General features: G+C 33.8%; 3 protein-coding genes across 3 annotated transcripts; 1 reads left to right on the forward strand and 2 right to left on the reverse strand.

The window, feature by feature from the left end:
* Positions 1-8404: 8404 nt before the first annotated feature.
* On the reverse strand, positions 8405-9127 carry LOC17887215. Its single transcript, XM_023783412.1, is given in 4 exon segments — positions 8405-8564; positions 8566-8637; positions 8640-9018; positions 9020-9127. Coding segments are annotated over 4 exon segments (546 nt in total). The 5' UTR covers positions 9085-9127; the 3' UTR covers positions 8405-8534.
* A 3857-nt stretch (positions 9128-12984) lies between these two features.
* Positions 12985-13812, forward strand: LOC17886254. Its single transcript, XM_023783095.1, has 3 exons — positions 12985-13206; positions 13267-13492; positions 13556-13812. The coding sequence occupies exons 1-3, from the start codon at positions 12985-12987 to the stop codon at positions 13810-13812; spliced, it is 705 nt and encodes a 234-aa protein (XP_023638863.1).
* Positions 13813-14527: 715 nt separating this feature from the next.
* LOC17887424 (PHD finger protein ALFIN-LIKE 3) lies at positions 14528-16462 on the reverse strand. The gene is made up of 5 exons (XM_006291669.2): positions 16290-16462; positions 16127-16159; positions 15460-15688; positions 15244-15379; positions 14528-14944 (listed from the first exon to the last, which is right to left on the reverse strand). Exons 1-5 carry the CDS (start codon positions 16387-16389, stop codon positions 14684-14686), a joined length of 759 nt encoding a protein of 252 aa, XP_006291731.1. The 5' UTR covers positions 16390-16462; the 3' UTR covers positions 14528-14683.
* Between the last annotated feature and the right edge of the window lie 1420 nt (positions 16463-17882).

Below are 17882 nucleotides of genomic sequence, written 5' to 3' on the forward strand. Positions count from 1 at the left end.
GCCAATCGTTATTCCTTGATTGTCTCAGTGGTGAATCCTCGCAAGCAAAACCTCAAGGCGATTGTTAACAAGATGCCCATGATTTGGGATTTTTCAAATGATTGTCGTGGTAAGGGAAAGGAAATATAAGATGCTAGTCAATCCAACACGGTTTTCATTCCGGGGATGCACACTACAAAGGTTTCACACGAGAATAGAAACTCCATGGAACTCTACTATCAACAATGTGAAGAAGCAGAAAATCTGATGGTCCTGAGTCAGATGCGCAAGAGGGAGAAGGTGGAGTCTGAAGGATCTTGAAGCAGTAAGGCTATCGACGGAGGCACCGGGGGGGGGGGGGGGGGGGGGGGGGATTACCCCCCCCCCCCATAGGAGAGTCGTCTCCTGGAACTGTCAGGGCATCTGTTCGCCGCTGAATCAATATCGCCTTAAACGTTTATGTCGTATTTTAAAACCTCATGTCTTATTCTTTTGTGAAACTATGAATTCTTGTTCTGTTGTGTGTGATTTTGCTTCTGTTTTAGGATTTGCTTCGTTGTGGATGAACACAGTTTCTTTGTCTAGTTTGTATCAGGATGATCATATTATTGATGTTCACATCACTTAAATAACATTAGCTTTTATTTGTCTGGTGTTTATGGTCATCATGTTCCTAGTCAGAAACACTTTTTATGGGATCATATTGATACTGTGAGTGCATCTAGGTCTTGTCCTTGGATGCTTACTGGGGATTTTAATGAAATTTTAGGCAATGACAAAAAAATTGGAGGACCCTTACGAGAGGATTGGTCTTTTAGACGTTTTCGTAACATGCTTTCCAACTGTGATTTAGCTGATTTGAGATCTAAAGGAGATCGATTCTCTTGGGATAATGAGAGAAGAAATTATACTATCAAATGTTGTTTAGATAGAGTGTTGATAAAATTAGAATGGGCTGTTTATTTTCCAAGAGCAGAGGCAGAGTATTTAGAGTTTAATGGTTCTTATGATAAACCTATTTTAACAACCTTTAATCCACAAATTACTGTCCATCATAAACCCTTTCGATTTGATAGACGTTTAACACAGATAGAGAAATTGAAATTGTGGAACAAGGCTGGAATGATTGTAAAAAAAGGAATATTTACTCTATTTGCGATCAAATTACAAATTGTCGCAGAGCTGTGGCACAAGGATGCTTTAAAACGTATGCTGCAAAATGAATGCTGCAAAACGTATTGATCATTTTCAAGATGCTTTAAACAAAGCTATGGAGAGCACGTTTGTAAGACAGCGAAGATATATCCCAAGACTTCAAAGAGAATTAACAACAGCTTACAGAGATGAGTAATATTATTGGCAAAACAAGAGTAGCTAGGAATCAATGGATGATGCTTGGTGACCGTAATACATCCTTTTTTCATGCGTGTACAAAAACTAGATATGCTCAGAATTACATCTCCTCTATAATGGATGCCTCAAACACCATTTATTCTTGTGATCAAAGTATTGGAACACATGCTCAAGAATACTTTAAGGAAGCATATAAATCAAACTTAAATCCGGTTTCACCAATTGATTTTGGTGACTTTACGCCTACAGTGACGGACGAGATGAATACGGAGTTAACAACGTCTTTCACAAATGAAGAAATCTTTGAAGCTATATCCTCTATTGGAGATGATAAAGCCCCCAGACCGGATAGACTCACTGCCCGTTTATATAAACATTACTGGGACATCATTGGTGCTGATATGATTCAAGATGTTCAAGATTTCTTTGCGACTCCTATATGAAGTCAAGTGTTAATCACACAAACATTTTCATGATACCAAAAATAACTAATCCAATAACCCTATCAGATTTTAGACCAATAGCTTTGTGCAATGTTCTATATAAAATCATTTCAAAGTGCTTGGTAAATAGACTAAAACATCGTTTAAATACCATTGTATCGGATACCCAAGCTGCTTTTATTCCGGGAAGGTTGGTTACTGAAAACATTATGATAGCTCATGAGGTTATGCATTCTTTAAAATCTAGGAAAGAGTTTCAAAATATTATATGGCAAATAAAACTGATGTAACAAAAGCTTATGATAGGGTTGAGTAGAATTTTTTAGAGGTAACTATGCGTTTGTTTGGTTTTTCTGGAAAATGGATTTCTTGGATTATGGCATCGGTTTGTTCTGTTAGCTATTCAATCCTTATTAATGGTTTCCCTCATGGTTCGGTTCTTCTTGAGCGTGGTATAAGACAGGGTGATCCCCTCTCGCCTTATCTCTTTATTCTATGTGCTGATATAATAAGTCATCTAATTAAATCAAGAGTAATGGATGAAGATATTTGCGGAATAAGAATTGGAAATGGAGTGCCAGCTATTACTCATCTTCAATTTGCAGATGATTCTCTATTTTTTTTTGCCAAGCCAATGCTTGTAATTGCCAAGCTATTAAGGATGTTTTTGAAGTTTATGAATATAATTATGGCCAAAAAATAAATACAACAAAATCTTTAATTACTTTTGGCTCCAGAGTAACTGGACAACTTCAAAATAGACTTAAAAACATTCATCAAATTCCAAATCATGGCGGTGGGGGATAGTATCTTTGTCTACCTGAAAATTTTGGTTGGAAAAGAAATGTTCAACTACATGATTGATAAAGTGAAGCAGCATACTTGATATGACTATCGCCAAACAAAACCTGGAGCTCGTAGCCGAGGAACAATTCGTAGAAGAGGTGCACCTCGTAGCCAAGGAGCAGCTCGTAACCAAGGAGCATCTTGTACCCGAGGATGAGCTTGTAACTGAGGAAGTGCTTGTAAATAAGCTAATCAAGCCGCCATGTTTTAGTGTTGCTTATGCATTCTTTTTCCTTTGTCAAGTTTTGTCCCATTGGGTTTTCCTGACAAAGTTTTTAACGAGACCTAAGTAACACTTTCAAGGCCATTTACCAAACCCAATTCGTGGGTCCAAGGCCCAACGCTTTGCCTTGGCCCATTTTCTATTGTTTATCTTCATTCTTGCATTTAATGTTTTTGTAATTCCCAAGACATTTTTCATGAGCTTGCATGAGTGTAATTTCCCTCTACCTCTCATTTGTAACTCATTTATTTTTTTATCAAAAACTCTTTCAAGTTAGATCACTCTCTCTTGTTCTTTTCTTTAGTGTGTAATATTATTAGTGAAGTCCAAGTTCGGTAAATCAAAGGCTCTTCCGCAACCTTTGTTTGACCATTCACTCCACATCTTTTGATCTAAGTGATCCCCCAAACCCTTAGGTGCAAAGCCTATCATTCCCTTAACTTTCCGAGTGTAGATTATAGAATCGTATCATGTGGTATCAGAGCACACTCAAAAAAGTTGAGTACTCTATCATCTTTATCATCTTTCATCATTTTATTTCAATAATACATATTCCATTTTATTTTACGATTTTATTTTCGTCAGTTCTTGTTTTCTGGATTTTCTGTCATTTTGTCGGAATTTTCATAAATCGTTGACTCATCCAAAAATTATAAAATCAAGTGATCTTGAAACTAGGTCGAGTCTAGGTTTTTACAAGATTATTTCTAGAATTTTTGAACTTGATTGAACTTGAACTTGGATTTCTCTTCCCCTGCCATTGAAACAACACAAACCCAGTCACTAGTTCAAAGCAAAAAACATGAAAATTATGCCAAACATGAAAAAACATGAAAAACATGCAAACAACACAAACTAGAGTTCAAAAATTCCAGAAATAATTTTGTACAAAATTAGACTCGTTCTAGTTTCAGAATCAGTTGATCTTATAATTTTACAATAAGGCAGTTATTTATGAAAATTCCGACAAGTTGACAGAAAATCCAGAAAAAAAAAACTGACGAAAATTAAAAACAAAAAATGAAATAGAAGATGGATGAAGATGAAATGAAATGATGAAAAAGATGATATAGATGATAGAGAACTCAACTTTTTAGAATGTGCTCTGATACCACATAATACGATCCTCCTAGAAACCGACACTCTTGAAGTTGAGAGAAGGATAAGCTTTGCACCTAAGGGATCGGGGGATCACTTAAACCAAAAGATGTGGAGCAAAAGGTCACACAAAGGTTGCGGAATTCCTTTGATTTACCCAACTTGGACTTCACTAAGGATATTACACACCAAATAAAAGAACAAGAGAGAGTGATCTAACTTTAGAAAGAGTTTTTGATAAAAAGATTAGATGCGTTACAAATGAGAGGTAGAGGGGGATAAAGGAGAAGAAGAGAGAGAAGAAGAACATGCACAAGTGTCTTGGAAATTACACTCATGGAAGTTCATACACCAAGTCTTGGAAATAACAAAACATTAAATGCAAGAATGAAGAGAAAAGATAGAAAATGGGCCAAGAAAACACGATGGGCCTTATACCCACGAATTGGGTTTGGTAAAAGGTCTTGAAAGTGTTACTTAGGCCTCATTAAAAACCTTGTCAAGAAACCCCATTGGGACCAAACTTGACAAGGGAAAAAGAGTGCATAAGCAACACTTAATCCTTTACCGAACCCCTTGCGTCATGATCTTGTTGAGGGAATCTTGGACAACGACTTTTTCCTTCTTGTGTAGCTCCTTAAGAAGGCCATTGTTTACTTGATTGAGATCCTTGAGCCTTGATTGTGTTAGAGGATTTTCCAGGATGTCTAGTGCTTCCTCCGCTTTGAGCTGCTCCTCGGCGACGTGCTGCTCCTCGTCTTCGTGTTTTTCCTCGTCGTCTTCGTGCTGCTCCTTGTCAACGGCTTCCTCCATTACGTGCTCCGAGACTTGTTCGACCATAGTCATATCACCAAAATACTCATTGCTTATTTTAGAATGATCTTCGAAGTTGGAGAACAAGGACGGATTCACTTGACGAAGGAAAGATTCTCGGCCAAGCGGAGTAGCAAGTTGAAGCCAAGGATTGATGGACCAATCACCATCACAAAACGGATCAATGAGAATTCCTATCAAATTGATGTCCAAGGTAAGTATAATCTAAGTTCAAGCTTCAAAATTTCTAATATATCTCCTTTTCTTGCACATGAAACGGATTTGAGGACAAATCCTTTTCAAGACGGAGGGCATGATATGACTATTGCCAAACAAAACCTGGAGCTCGTAACCGAGGAACAATTCGTAGAAGAGGAGCACCTCGTAGCCAAGGAGCAGCTCGTAACCAAGGTGCATCTGATACCCGAGGAGGAGCTTGTAGTTGAGAAAGTGCTTGTAAAGAAGTTAATCAAACCACCATGGTTTTAGTTCAAATCTCCTCAATGATCATCACGCCTCAAGGGGTTCGGTAAAGGGATAAGTGTTGCTTATGTACTCTTTTTCCCTTGTCAAGTTTTGTCCCATTGGGTTTTCTTGACAAGGTTTTTAATGAGACCTAAGTAACACTTTCAAGGCTATTTACCAAACCCAATTCGTGGGTCCAAGGCCCAACACTTTTTGCAAGGGTTATGAAAGCTAGATATTTTAAGGATGAAATAATTTTTGAGGCCAAAGCAAGGGTCAATCAATCTTATGGTTGGTCTTTTATTTTAGAAGGGCTTAAAATTTTAAAAGTAGGGACTCATTATATAATTGGAGATGGAGGAACAACTAGAGTTAATATTGATAATGTCACACCAACCCATCCTCCTAAACCTATTCAATGTGTAGATAGCATTAATTTTGAGTTTAAGGAACTCATCTCTTATGTGGGAAATCATTGGTTATGGGATACTTCCAAAGTTTCTGAAAAGGTAATATAATCGATCATAGTCATCTTCATAACATTCATTTATCTAAAGTTAATTTACCCGATAAGCTTATTTGGCATTACAATAATACGGGTGAATATTCTGTTCGATCTGGGTATTGGCTTTCTACTCATGACCCGGAAAATATTATGGATAATCCTCTGATTCCTCATGGATCTATTCGTCTTAAAAATCATATTTGGAAGCTGAACATTTTCCCGAAAATAAAACACTTTTTTATAGAGAATTTTAACAAAAGCTCTACCCACCATTACTCGTTTAATCACTCGTGGGATGAATATTGACCCTATTTATCCAAGATATTTTCAAGCGGATGAACCAATAGATCATATTCTTTTCTCCTGCCCTCATGCCAAATCGGTTTTGGATTTTTCTAATATTCCTATACATATTTTACATTCATCCCCCTTTTGCAGTGATAATGTTATTGAAGGTTTTATATCCTTACTATCTGATGTTAATTTACATCATGAAACAAAATTACTACATTTTTGGTTAGTGTGGCATCTATGTAAATCCAGAAATAACTTTATATTTAATGGAGTTCAAGAAAGACCTCTCAATATTGTTTATCATGTTAGGGGAGATTTTCAAAATTGGATTAAAAATAACTATCCTCCCTTGCCTCAACATACAAATTCAACCATGAATAACAAAGCGAATTGGTCACGTCCAACAAATGGTGTTCTTAAATGTAATTACGATGCTGCTTTTAATCACACTACAAATCAAATTAGAGGAGGATGGATCATAAGAAAGCATCCAGGTGGTTATTTTAGTTGGGGTTCTGCGGTATTGGAACATGCTACATCTCCATTGGAAGCAGAAGCGAAGGCGTTGATTTTAGCTATGCAACAATGTTGGATTAAAGGAATCAAAGTGATTTGTTTTGAAGGAGATAGTGAAGTTCTGAATAAGATCATCAATAAACAATATATTGTTGTTTCTATTGAAGGCATTTTACATGATATATATTTTTGGACTTCAAAATTTCAATCAACTACTTTTAATTTTACTAGAAGAAATGGTAATGGTGCTCCTCACCTTTTAGCGAAATATGGTTGTAATACTTTACCTTTTTACTCTGATTGTTTTAATCCACCAATTTGGCTATCACAACAATTTTATCATGATTACATTAATTCATCTATATAAATTTTGACGAAAAACAAATTACAAAATATTTTCAAAAATATTATTATCTTATCGAAATGTGTCTAGAAATTTATTAATTTATAGATGTTTTATTGTAATTATTAATCTATGATTTAAGTTCAAGAAAGGTTCTTAATAAACCATGACAATTATTTACCTACAATTTTGAATTACCTAAGATTTCTCTAAACTTAGCGATTTTCTCTTGCTGAACTTTACATTACATTTGTTTAATTGTTTTGTTGCTTTTAATTATAATCGTTCTAGTTTAGCTTAATTTGACACCTAATTAATCTATTGTGTAAACATTGAGTCCTTGAGGAATTCGACCCCTAAGACCATCTCCAATGCATACATCTATTTTTTCTCTAAAATAAAACATTGTGTTACTCCAATGTATTACTCTATTTCTTGCTCTAAAATAGAGGTAGTGTAAAAAAGTAGAGTAGACAATAGAGTTACTCTAAATATAAAGTAACTCTATATTTTACTATATTTTAGAGCAAGATATAGAGTAGGGTTGGAGCAAATGTTACTCTAAAATAGAGTGGGATTGGAGATGTCCTAAGTACTATAGTGATCTCTTAACTTGAGAGAGTATTTCAGGATAAATTTGAGCATAGCAGCAAACAGAGGCCGCTGAGAAAAGGGTGAAAAACGACTTTAGAACAGGAGGAGAGAGAAGAGAAAATTTCTGGAACAATTGTCTTCATGAACGTAACATTAGTTTCTATTAGTTTAACTAGTCCGCGGTTTTGATTAATTAAGGTTATTTGGTTCGGGACATTTGATTTTTCCGATCTGTCTGGACTGGCCTTTGAGAATCTGTTTGGATATCCCCTGCCAAATTGCACCAAATAATTAACCAAACTTAATTTGAAAATTATCCAATCGGTTTACATGTTATAACTTCAGTAAAATCAGTTCATGTAGTTTTCCGAGAATTATTTGGAACGACGATCTATTTCTCCCCAGGAACTTTCGTATACGACCAGTTCCACCCAAACTTTTAGCCTCTCTCTATGTTTCCCTCGAAAAATAGTTCCACAATTATTTCTCCCGAGATATAAAGTTCGACAATTATATATCCACATAATCAAAGTTTGAAACTGATTTACACATCGAACTAGGTTATTGTTGGTTTATTGTAGACCAGTCTCGTTTTTAACCAACAAAAAAACATTTATACGAAATGAATCTATTGTGTGAACAAAAGAAATGTATGTTATATTGATAAATAAATACTATTAAAAGGGAAGCATTTATAAGAAACAAATTTTTTGGTTTGCTATTATTACATGAAATGTCACTTGAAACAATCTTGGAAAGAACAAAAATGAAGAAATGGAATTTTGGTAAATTTTTGAAAGATTTAGCAACATCAATCGAAAGCATAGTTGCAGGCCCCTTTCAATTGTCAAGATCTTTACGTTGGCACTTTTTTCAACTCTTCACATTTGGTCATATCTCATTTTAAAGATTGGCTGATACATACTTATAGATAAAAATGCATGCATCCTATTACTAGAGTTTTGTCACAGCAAATAATATGTTCTTTTAACCAAGACATAAAATATAATTATTAATATCCATCTCCGAGCAGTACACACAAAATGTGGACTCATAGAAAACTCATACATTTGTCTTCTCTTCGAATTCCATTGTTCTTTCTTACATCTGAACCAGTCTCTTTTTCAACGATCGAGACGCTTTTGTTGTTAAATTTTCTTCTAAAGAACCTTCACTTCGACTCTCCACATCTAACCCATCGAACTGATCTCTAACCCAGTAACAATGAACCACACAAGCCAGAACCATAACCATCATCTATAACAAAATCATCACCATAAAGACCGCACAGTCCATCCTAACAAAAGATTTAGCCTCTCTAGGGTTCCAAGGCAATATCAACAAGGAGATACTTTGTTTCTCTTTGCTAAACATCACTAAAACTGCCATCAATTGACCCGTCAAAGAAGAAACATGAAGCATGACTGGCCCGATGAAACATGATCGAGATTGGTGAAAAGAGGCACCTGCAAAGGAAGAGATAAGATAACGGAGAGAGACCGTGTGGAAGGTTAAACCAAGTGAAGTTGGAGGATTTATAAGAAAATGTGAAATTTATACACGATACAAGAATGTTTTGAAACAAACATAACTTTTTGTGAAAAGAAGACATTTATTCGTATTTTGTGGAGTTTGAGAAATTAAGTTATTTACAAGAAAAAAAAAAGGAAAGAAGAAGTTTATTTTCAAGTTTAAATCGAGAAAGAAGTAACTAATGGAGAGAAGTTGTAACGGCTATGATGAGTTTCAACGGTTCTGTTGACCTTTATCTCATAAAAATGATTGTCTAATATATTTCAAATATTAAGAATATTTCATAATTATTGTTTTTATAAATGTCTAAAAATAAAATGTTACCCGAATATAAATTTGGAAAGACAATTCTAGCATACATATTTCAAGCTTTATATAAACTAATCATCCTTAGATGTTTTAAGAAAAAAACTTCTTATCCTTTTGTAGAATTTATATATCTTTTACGTTAATTGTAGACTTCAGCTTCTAAATTTTGTTTTAATTAATTTGAAAATAACTAGATACAATTGAAGAATAAAAAAAACAAATTCAAGAGATTACAATTCACAGATTCAACATAATGAAGAAGAAGAGCTTCATGACTCTCTTAAGCTGATTCCTCAACAAAAAATCTCTCTCCACGTCATCCTCTTTTTCATTTACTTCTTAAGAACCGTAAGACCGCATTCATGACTTAAAACATATTATCTGACATTCAATGACCATAATGATTTGTCCAACTTGAACCCAACGACCTTTGTGCTTCCCCAAGAAGCAAAGCAAAACTGCATGCATGAGTTTGAATAAACGTTTCAAATTGTGTCATTAAGACATTCATTTCCATCAAAGTGTATTGACTAATGGTGTCATCAGTGGCGGATCCAAAAATAATTTTGCATGGGGCACCGTATAATTAATAATTAATAATTTTTATAGCTTGTATAATAAGAAATATTAAATAAAAATAATTAATTACTTTTAGTTTATTTAATGAATGAAATCCAAAAAGATAACAATTTATTTTGCTTTGTAAATATATATAGTTATATACATTATATATTTAAAATTTATCAATTACAAAATGCTTAGTTACAAATCAACAAACATGTAATTTATATATAAAAGGTATGATTTGAAATACATTTCTTGAATATCACACAAATTTAAACTTTATATAAAATGAAATAGAAAGGAGATAATAAATGTTTACTAATTTACTAAGTTTACTAAAATATTGTAAATACAAATGTAATCTTTATAGTTGAAAATGATTATTTAAAAATGATCAAAAGTTAAAATGAAATTACAAAGATGAAAACAGAATTGAATGGACATAAATTATTTTTAAAATAATAAATGCAACAAGTGAAATGGCCATGAGACGTGTCTAACAAAACAAAAAGGAAAATATAAAAAGAATAAATTAAGGAAAAGAAAGATTGTTTGCCCCCAGAAAAAAAAAAGGTAAACATGGGAATCGAACAGCACAACTGATTCAACATGGGGCACTTCATAACCAGAAGAGCTAAGGGATTAAAATTGGTAACATTAACTTCAAAGAAATTTAAAGTAGTGTGGGGCACGTGCCCCACCATATGACACTGTAGATCCGCCCCTGGGTGTCATTAAGACAAACACTTCCATCAAAGTGCATCCACTAAGGAGAAACCTCCCAAGTCCCATGTACTTATTTCTATTATAAGCGCATGATATATACTCTTCTTTGCAGATTACTGACATACACAATTTTTTTCTTTTTGTTTAATGCATTACGTACGTACGTATTGTATTGAGTTGTGACATTAAGCATATCCACTGACACTAGAAAGAGTATAGAGGCCATAGGATCAAAGGAGATAGAGACCATGCAGATCATCGCTCACCAAGAGATTTTTCCTATCTCTTTTCTTATTGGCTTAAACATCATGAGTGAGAACATGAGTGAGCCAACCTTAAGTAGGACTTGGCACTGGTCCCCAACAGAAGGTCACAACTTTGATGAAGCGATTAAGAAGACATCCGACTTCATAAAACAGGAGATTGCACGGATGAATATCTATCCTGAAACCGGTATGAACCCTTCCTTGCTGTGTCCAAATGAGGCGCAAGAAGGGTATTATCATTGGGGTGAGTAGGTAGTTTAGTACATTTTTAGAAAGTAATTGGAAAAGTAGTACATATGTACTATTTATAATTGGGGAAATAGGTGTGTATCACTGTTTGTGAGATAGAGAATAGTAGAGATAGGAAATGATGTAGGGTAAAAGAGTTTTTGGAAAAAGACAAAAATAGGCTTGCATCAATCGTTTGAGAGATTGAGAATGGGGGTGTGTGTGTGTGTCATTGTGTGTGGAGAAAGTTTTTTTTTAAATAATTATTTTTCTTTTTATTACACCCTCTCATTCTAATAATTAAAATAGTCGTCAGTATAATTCTTTTTTCTGATATTTTTCACATACAAAAAAATCTATATTTTTTTCTCTATAATTTGATATGAATTTTGTTAAATAATTTTAAACTTTGTATAATATTCTATATATACACAGTTGTATTTGTACATATATTCTTGTGTACAGCTGTTATACATACATTTTTCTGTACATATAGTTATATGTACAATCTGATTTATGTATGTACAATTGTATTTGTATATATATCCTATTGTAGAAATATGAATACAGTTGTTTATTATTTGTACACTTAGTAGGTTGTACGGATTACTGTACACTTAGTAGGTTGTACGGATTACTGTACACTTAGTAGGTTGTACGGATTACTGTACACTTAGTAGGTTGTACGGATTTACTTCTGTACATTACATTTGTAAATTTTGTAAGTTGTATAATAGTCTAAATATATATAATTATATATGTACATACATTCTTATGTACAATTGTTATACATAATTATATATATATAGTATATGTACAATTTAAGCTATATATGTACAGTTGTTTATGTTTAATAGTTTCAAATACATTACATGCATATTTTATGCGTACAATTTACTACAGTGATGTTTATGGCTCGACGTTTTAGTTTGATACAACTGTACACAAAAATGTATGTACATTTATAAATCATTTTACATAAAGATTTTTGTACAAATATAGATCACTGTATAGAAGAAATCTATACAGTAATATGTACAATATATACAAAAATACAACTCTAAAATAACACTCTTCGTGAAACGGAGAAAATATACATTTCATTTTCTATCTGTACAGTGGTTTGAATGCACATATTAACACAATTTGAACATATATCGTAATGCACATATATCCCAACTTTATAAATATCTTAATAGATATATCAAAACTTCTAATTAACAAGTTCACATTTATATTATAGCTGTACAATTGTCCGAATGTACAAATGTTGTCAATCTGTACATATATCCTATTGTACAAATATTCTACTTTTTCAATTATCCTAATGTACAAATATTCTACTTTTTCAAATATCCTAATGTATGATTATAAAAATGTGTAAACTACTATATATCTGTACACATATTGAGCTGTACAAATAAAAATATATTTGTACATTGAATGAGTTGTACGGATAAAAATATACGAAATGTATTTGAGATTATCAAACAAAAACATTAAACAAAATGCATCTCAAATAATAGAGAAAAAACATATATTCTTATTTATGGGAAAAAATTGATGAAACAAATTTTACATTAGTTAAGAATTTTGTTATTAGATCCATGGGAGTGTAAAAGAGATAAAAAGAATTAAAAAAACAGAAAAGAGATAATGGCATCAATTAGTAAATATGTATGTTAGAGAGTGGCATGATTGGGTTAATTAGAAGTTGCTACAGTGTCGTGTGTGTGTTTCTATAATTGTAAAAAGTAAATGTACTGGTTTCCCAATTACTTTTCAAAAATGTACTATAAATCCAATTATTCCTTATCATTGGGCTGGTCAAGGTTGTGTCCACTGAATTGTATTGCATAGGTGCTGAACACCTCACAGCCGAATAGATGGACACCGCAAAGCTTGTGGTGGGGAATGACGGGAAGGCCATTATGATCAAGGACGACGTGAATTCAAAGTGGAAGGAAGAACTGTCCAAACCTCTGAACCTTTCTGAAACTAAAAAGAAGGTGATCCCAAAGCTGCATCTCCTTGCTAAAGGAATGATTCCCCTCGAGGGGTACTCTCTGATCACGACTTTTAACCACTACAATATCCAGTCCGAGGAGGTCTTCACCGCAGTGGAAAATCAAGTATGGGTTGGTTGTGATCAATTCTCCTGGTGGTAGAAGGAGGACCTGATTGCCCTAAGGGATGCTATGTGGTACAACGCTGGACATCCAGTGAATGTATCATTTAAGAAGGAGTCTGCTTGTAGCAACACTGTTAAGCATCTTTTGGTCGAGGCAGGCCTTGGGAGTGTTGCAGCAAAACTCCCATACATTGAGCCAGAAGTTAGGAAGGCCAAAAGCTACATAACCGTTTTGGAAACTGTGTCTCCAATCATTAAAAGGGGTTGAGGAGGTTGCATTTGGGAGACTCTTTCTGATATGATAGCATATCTGGAGAATTTCCCAGTTGGGAGGCCAATAGAGGTAGTTACTGTCAACAATCCGCCTATTCATCTTAGGAGCTTAGATAGTAGGGAGAATGTGTTGAACAGTATCAAACACTGGTGTACGCGAAACGCAGGCAATGTAGCTTTTTGTTTTGGGTTCTACATGGCCATGGTGGAGAACGGTGACCAGTTTGAAGGTGCGAGAAATCTAGAGACATCCTACTCCCTCAAGGCACTCAAGGAGACCTACATTGGCTCCTACTGCGTAGAGACATAGCTTTTTCTTGATTACTGCGCCTACAAGGCGAAGCGGAGTCAAGTCGTAAGAGACTGAGCATAGTCATCCTGGTTTGTCTTTGATTGCACTAGTTCATTTCTTTCATATTATTTTGTGCTCTTAAGCTTTGCTTTTGTTCAATGAAAAAGCAAACAATGTTTGCTTAGTTTCAATGCTTTTTTTTGATTCAAGACTTCCCAAGTTATTATTGTTTTCAATATGTTTCCTTTGTGTATGAGATGTTCGAGTTTTATTTTGGATTGACGCAAAAGGGACAAATTCTTTTAGTATATCTAATATTCATGACTTTTTTTTTACTGGTGTTAGTTTTGAGTGTAGACAGTAATCATCTTTGAATGATGTTTACCTTTGTATCAGCCTTCTTGTTCTTCCTTTTTAGCTAGTTTAGCCTGAATCGTCTAGTTGGTGAGAAGAGAAACGATGATTGTATTGGCTGAGGCTCGTCAAGATTTTGTTGATGTGTTCTTCAGTCTCTTACGTATTATTAGATTTCTAAAGAAGCACCACAAAAGTTACCTAAGGTTTTCTAAGTTGCGATAATAATCTTAGCACAAGTCTTGCAGACAGGCAGATAAGCATTGATGGTTTTGTGACATGGATTTTGTAGAGTATGTTGCTGCATCCGGTTATTAAGAAATGTCATGTCTTGTTGGTTTAAAGCTAACTACAAATGAGCAGTTTTGAGCCATACGAGAGGTCACAAATTGAGTTAAGAGTTTTCTTCAGTTGCAAAATCAAACCAATTATACAGAGAAATAGGCCCAAGCTGTTATGGCCAATAAAGAGCTACGACTAGCCAAATAAAGAGGGTAGCGAGAGTTGTCACTACAGGCTATTCACTACAATAGATTTAGGCTCGTGCTCTTTTGTTGCTGCATGAAGGGCACTTGTATTGTTTGATATGCTCAGCTCTAGCTGGAGTGATCTTCACACATTTGCCATGGAACCACTTCTCACAAAGGTCACAACAGATCCAGAATTCATCAGCTCCATCACTGTCTCCACAGGCTCCACAAAGGGTTTCACCGTGGTCATCCTCATCCTCTTCATCTACTCCTTCATCCTCATCTTTTGCCTGCATGCTCTTTGAGCTTTTGCCATCTGAAGTTCTCTGCATTCCCAAAACAAAGCAAAGGAAATATAAACTATATGAGCAAATACAAAGAAGGTACTTAAAAACCAAACCAACCAAAGTAGTGTTTTCGATGAACCTTATAAACTAGTCTGGATGGTATTCAAGATTATAAACTAGTCAAAATTTCAGCTTGTACAGGACTAAGCACTGAACCAGTTACAACAAGTAAAGCATATATATTATTTGTTTGTTGCAGGGATATCTAGTTTAGCAATATTAGTTTCTGAAAACAGCAAAAGAAAAAAAAGAGTTAAGAAGGATAGTAAGGGCCTTACAACTTTAGAGTTCGACTTGGATTTGCTGCCATTCTGATTTGCAGCAGATGACTTGTCCTTTGATTGCCTTTTAGCCATTCCAGTCACTACCTCAAATATAGTAGGAACATCATTGATCATGTTGAACAAGCGCTTCCTGAAATTAAACAAGTTAGTGTATACTCTATCCACATAGAGAAGGAGACCGAAAGAAAAACGATGAATGTCATCCATTACCTATCTTCCTTGTGGAAAGAAAACCTCGAGCCGAAGTAAAAGGAAACAGAAAGTAACCAAGCGTCACTGTGAATGGCAACAAGAGAAAGCCATTCTTTTTCAGAGAGCCCATCTCTTGCAAAGTTAATACCAAGAGCTGGCTCTGGAAGCTCAGGAGGCACTTCTTCAGCTGGTAAATTCACTTCCCATTCTTCATTCGGTAACCCATACAAACAAAGATTCTCCTTTTCTGCAAACCCAGATTACACAATACAAAACCCCAACTTGAATCAAACAACCACACAAGAAACGAAGTTACTCAAGAGTAAACAATACATACCCAACTCCAATTAGACTAGCATACATAGACACACTAAATCTAATCAGATACAAAACCCCAACTTGAATCAAAAACCACACAAGAAACCAAGTTTAAAAATCAGAGTGTACAATACAAACCCAACTCGAATCAAAATACCATACAAATAGACACTAAATCTAATCAGATTGTGCAATACACAACAACCACACAAGAGCCTAAGTCAAAATCAGACTGTACAATACAATTACCACACAAAATCAGATTTGTACTTTTCGTGGTCTAAAACAGAGAAAACCCAAGAGACCACAGGAGCAATAGAGAAGAAAAAAATACTCAAAACTGGGAATAAAAGAGAGAAACCCTAACCAGGGTCACATTGCTGGTAAAACTCTTGAACATCTGCAAAAACAAAAACACGAATAAACCAGAAATTGAACTCAGATCGGAGAAGAAACCATCACTAGAAGCTTAAAACCCAACGAAAATTCTAGAAAAAAAAGGTCAGAGAAGATAGTGAAATTGATTTTACCGGTGGTGAGAGCTTTAACAATGGCAGCACGACGACCTTTGAAATCCTTGAAAACCTCTTCAACAGTTCGAGGATTGTAAACCGCAGCTCCTCCTTCCATGGTCTCGCTCGATCTAAGAGAAGATTCTCAGAGAGATGGTGGTGTTGGAAATAAAATAATGGAAGAAGACGAAGAAATAGCTGCGCCGTGGACCGTGACAAGACCCGATCTTGTTTTGTATTCACTAAAGTCTTTGTTTTTGGTCAAAGTATTTGGGAGTTTGGGTCCGGGTCGGATCATAATACAACCCAATATGTAGCAAAAGGCCCAAGAGCCCAAGCTCGTTTACTAATTTCGAAATTTATATATTACTAGTATAGTACCCGTCCGATGGACGGATTATCTTTATTTAAAATTAAATTAAAATAAAAATTAATTATAACTTATAAAAAAATAATTTCTAAATTTTTTTTGAAAAATAAGAGAAATTAATTTTAATTCGGAAAGAGGTTTCTTTGGTTTGAACTATCAAATAAACGTGTACATATATATATATATATATATCTCTTAAAATTCGTTATTAAACGTTAATTATAAAAATCTAGTAATGTCAAACTAACAATCACCAAAACATTTGGGAGCTATTTGAGAGCTATTCACCATTACTCATAATATTGCTAAAATATTTTCTAAAATCTTAATTTAGCAATTATCCTCTAAAACATGATTATACCATTTTGTAAAAATTGTTATTTCTTTACTTTCAATTTTTCAAAAAAATCATTCTCAGACTATGAAAATTAATTAATTATTATTTAATATGATGGTAAAGTTCTTTCAAATTAACATCAATCTAAAATATGATGTTAAATATAAATATAGTCATTTGTAAATAAATTCATATAAACAACGCAAATAAATATAAAGATTCTAAAATAAATTATAGCATTATTGAGGAAAACATTAAAAAAAATCTTTCAAATACGAATTATAAAAAACTACATATTTTCTTTAAAAATATTTTAAAATTACTATATTACGATTTATATTGAACTTTGTTATCTTTAATTTAAGCTAAAAAAAATATTTTCGAAAATATTTTATTCACCCTTATGTTTTAGACAATGAAATTGCTCAATGGCATAATACATTCATACATAAATTAAAAATTAAACAAATATAACATATTATAAAATAAAATCATGAATAAAATTATGTATTTAGTTAAACTCAAAATCTAATTTATTTGTAAACTGTAAATCCTAATTCTCCTTTGTGAACCCAAACTGAGAAATAACCTTGTTTAATTGTAAAACCTAAATCTCACTCTTCTTTAGTAAACCCAAACCGATAAATAATCTCGTTTAATTATAAAATCTAAACTATAATGCACATTTATTTATAATTGTAAAACCTACAACTTGCAAAACCAAAAATTAGGTTAATAGTTGAAAGAGAATTTTTGAGAAATACCCCTTTTGGTGTACCCCTTTTTTAAAATAGACCAATTTTCTATCCATTTTAAAAATATCTCTTTTCAAATATGAAAAATTGTAAGCTTTTATATAGTTTATAAGGTACATCTAGATCATCATTACTATTGGGAGACTCAA

The sequence above is a fragment of the Capsella rubella genome, unplaced genomic scaffold (assembly GCF_000375325.1).
Source record: "Capsella rubella cultivar Monte Gargano unplaced genomic scaffold, Caprub1_0 scaffold_5, whole genome shotgun sequence".
Classification (NCBI taxonomy): domain Eukaryota; kingdom Viridiplantae; phylum Streptophyta; class Magnoliopsida; order Brassicales; family Brassicaceae; genus Capsella; species Capsella rubella.

Excerpts from the sequence above, each read along its gene's own strand:
- LOC17887424 (XM_006291669.2), bottom strand. The coding sequence starts at position 16,389 with ATGGAAGGAGGAGCTGCGGTTTACAATCCTCGAACTGTTGAAGAGGTT. Across the intron at positions 16,160-16,289 it reads TGTTAAAGCTCTCACCACCG|ATGTTCAAGAGTTTTACCAG; the intron begins GTAAAATCAATT and ends TTGTTTTTGCAG. Across the intron at positions 14,945-15,243 it reads CCAAGTCGAACTCTAAAGTT|AGAACTTCAGATGGCAAAAG; the intron begins GTAAGGCCCTTA and ends TTGGGAATGCAG.
- LOC17886254 (XM_023783095.1), top strand. The coding sequence starts at position 12,985 with ATGGACACCGCAAAGCTTGTGGTGGGGAATGACGGGAAGGCCATTATG. Across the intron at positions 13,207-13,266 it reads ACAATATCCAGTCCGAGGAG|AAGGAGGACCTGATTGCCCT; the intron begins GTCTTCACCGCA and ends TCCTGGTGGTAG. Across the intron at positions 13,493-13,555 it reads GTCTCCAATCATTAAAAGGG|TTGGGAGGCCAATAGAGGTA; the intron begins GTTGAGGAGGTT and ends AGAATTTCCCAG.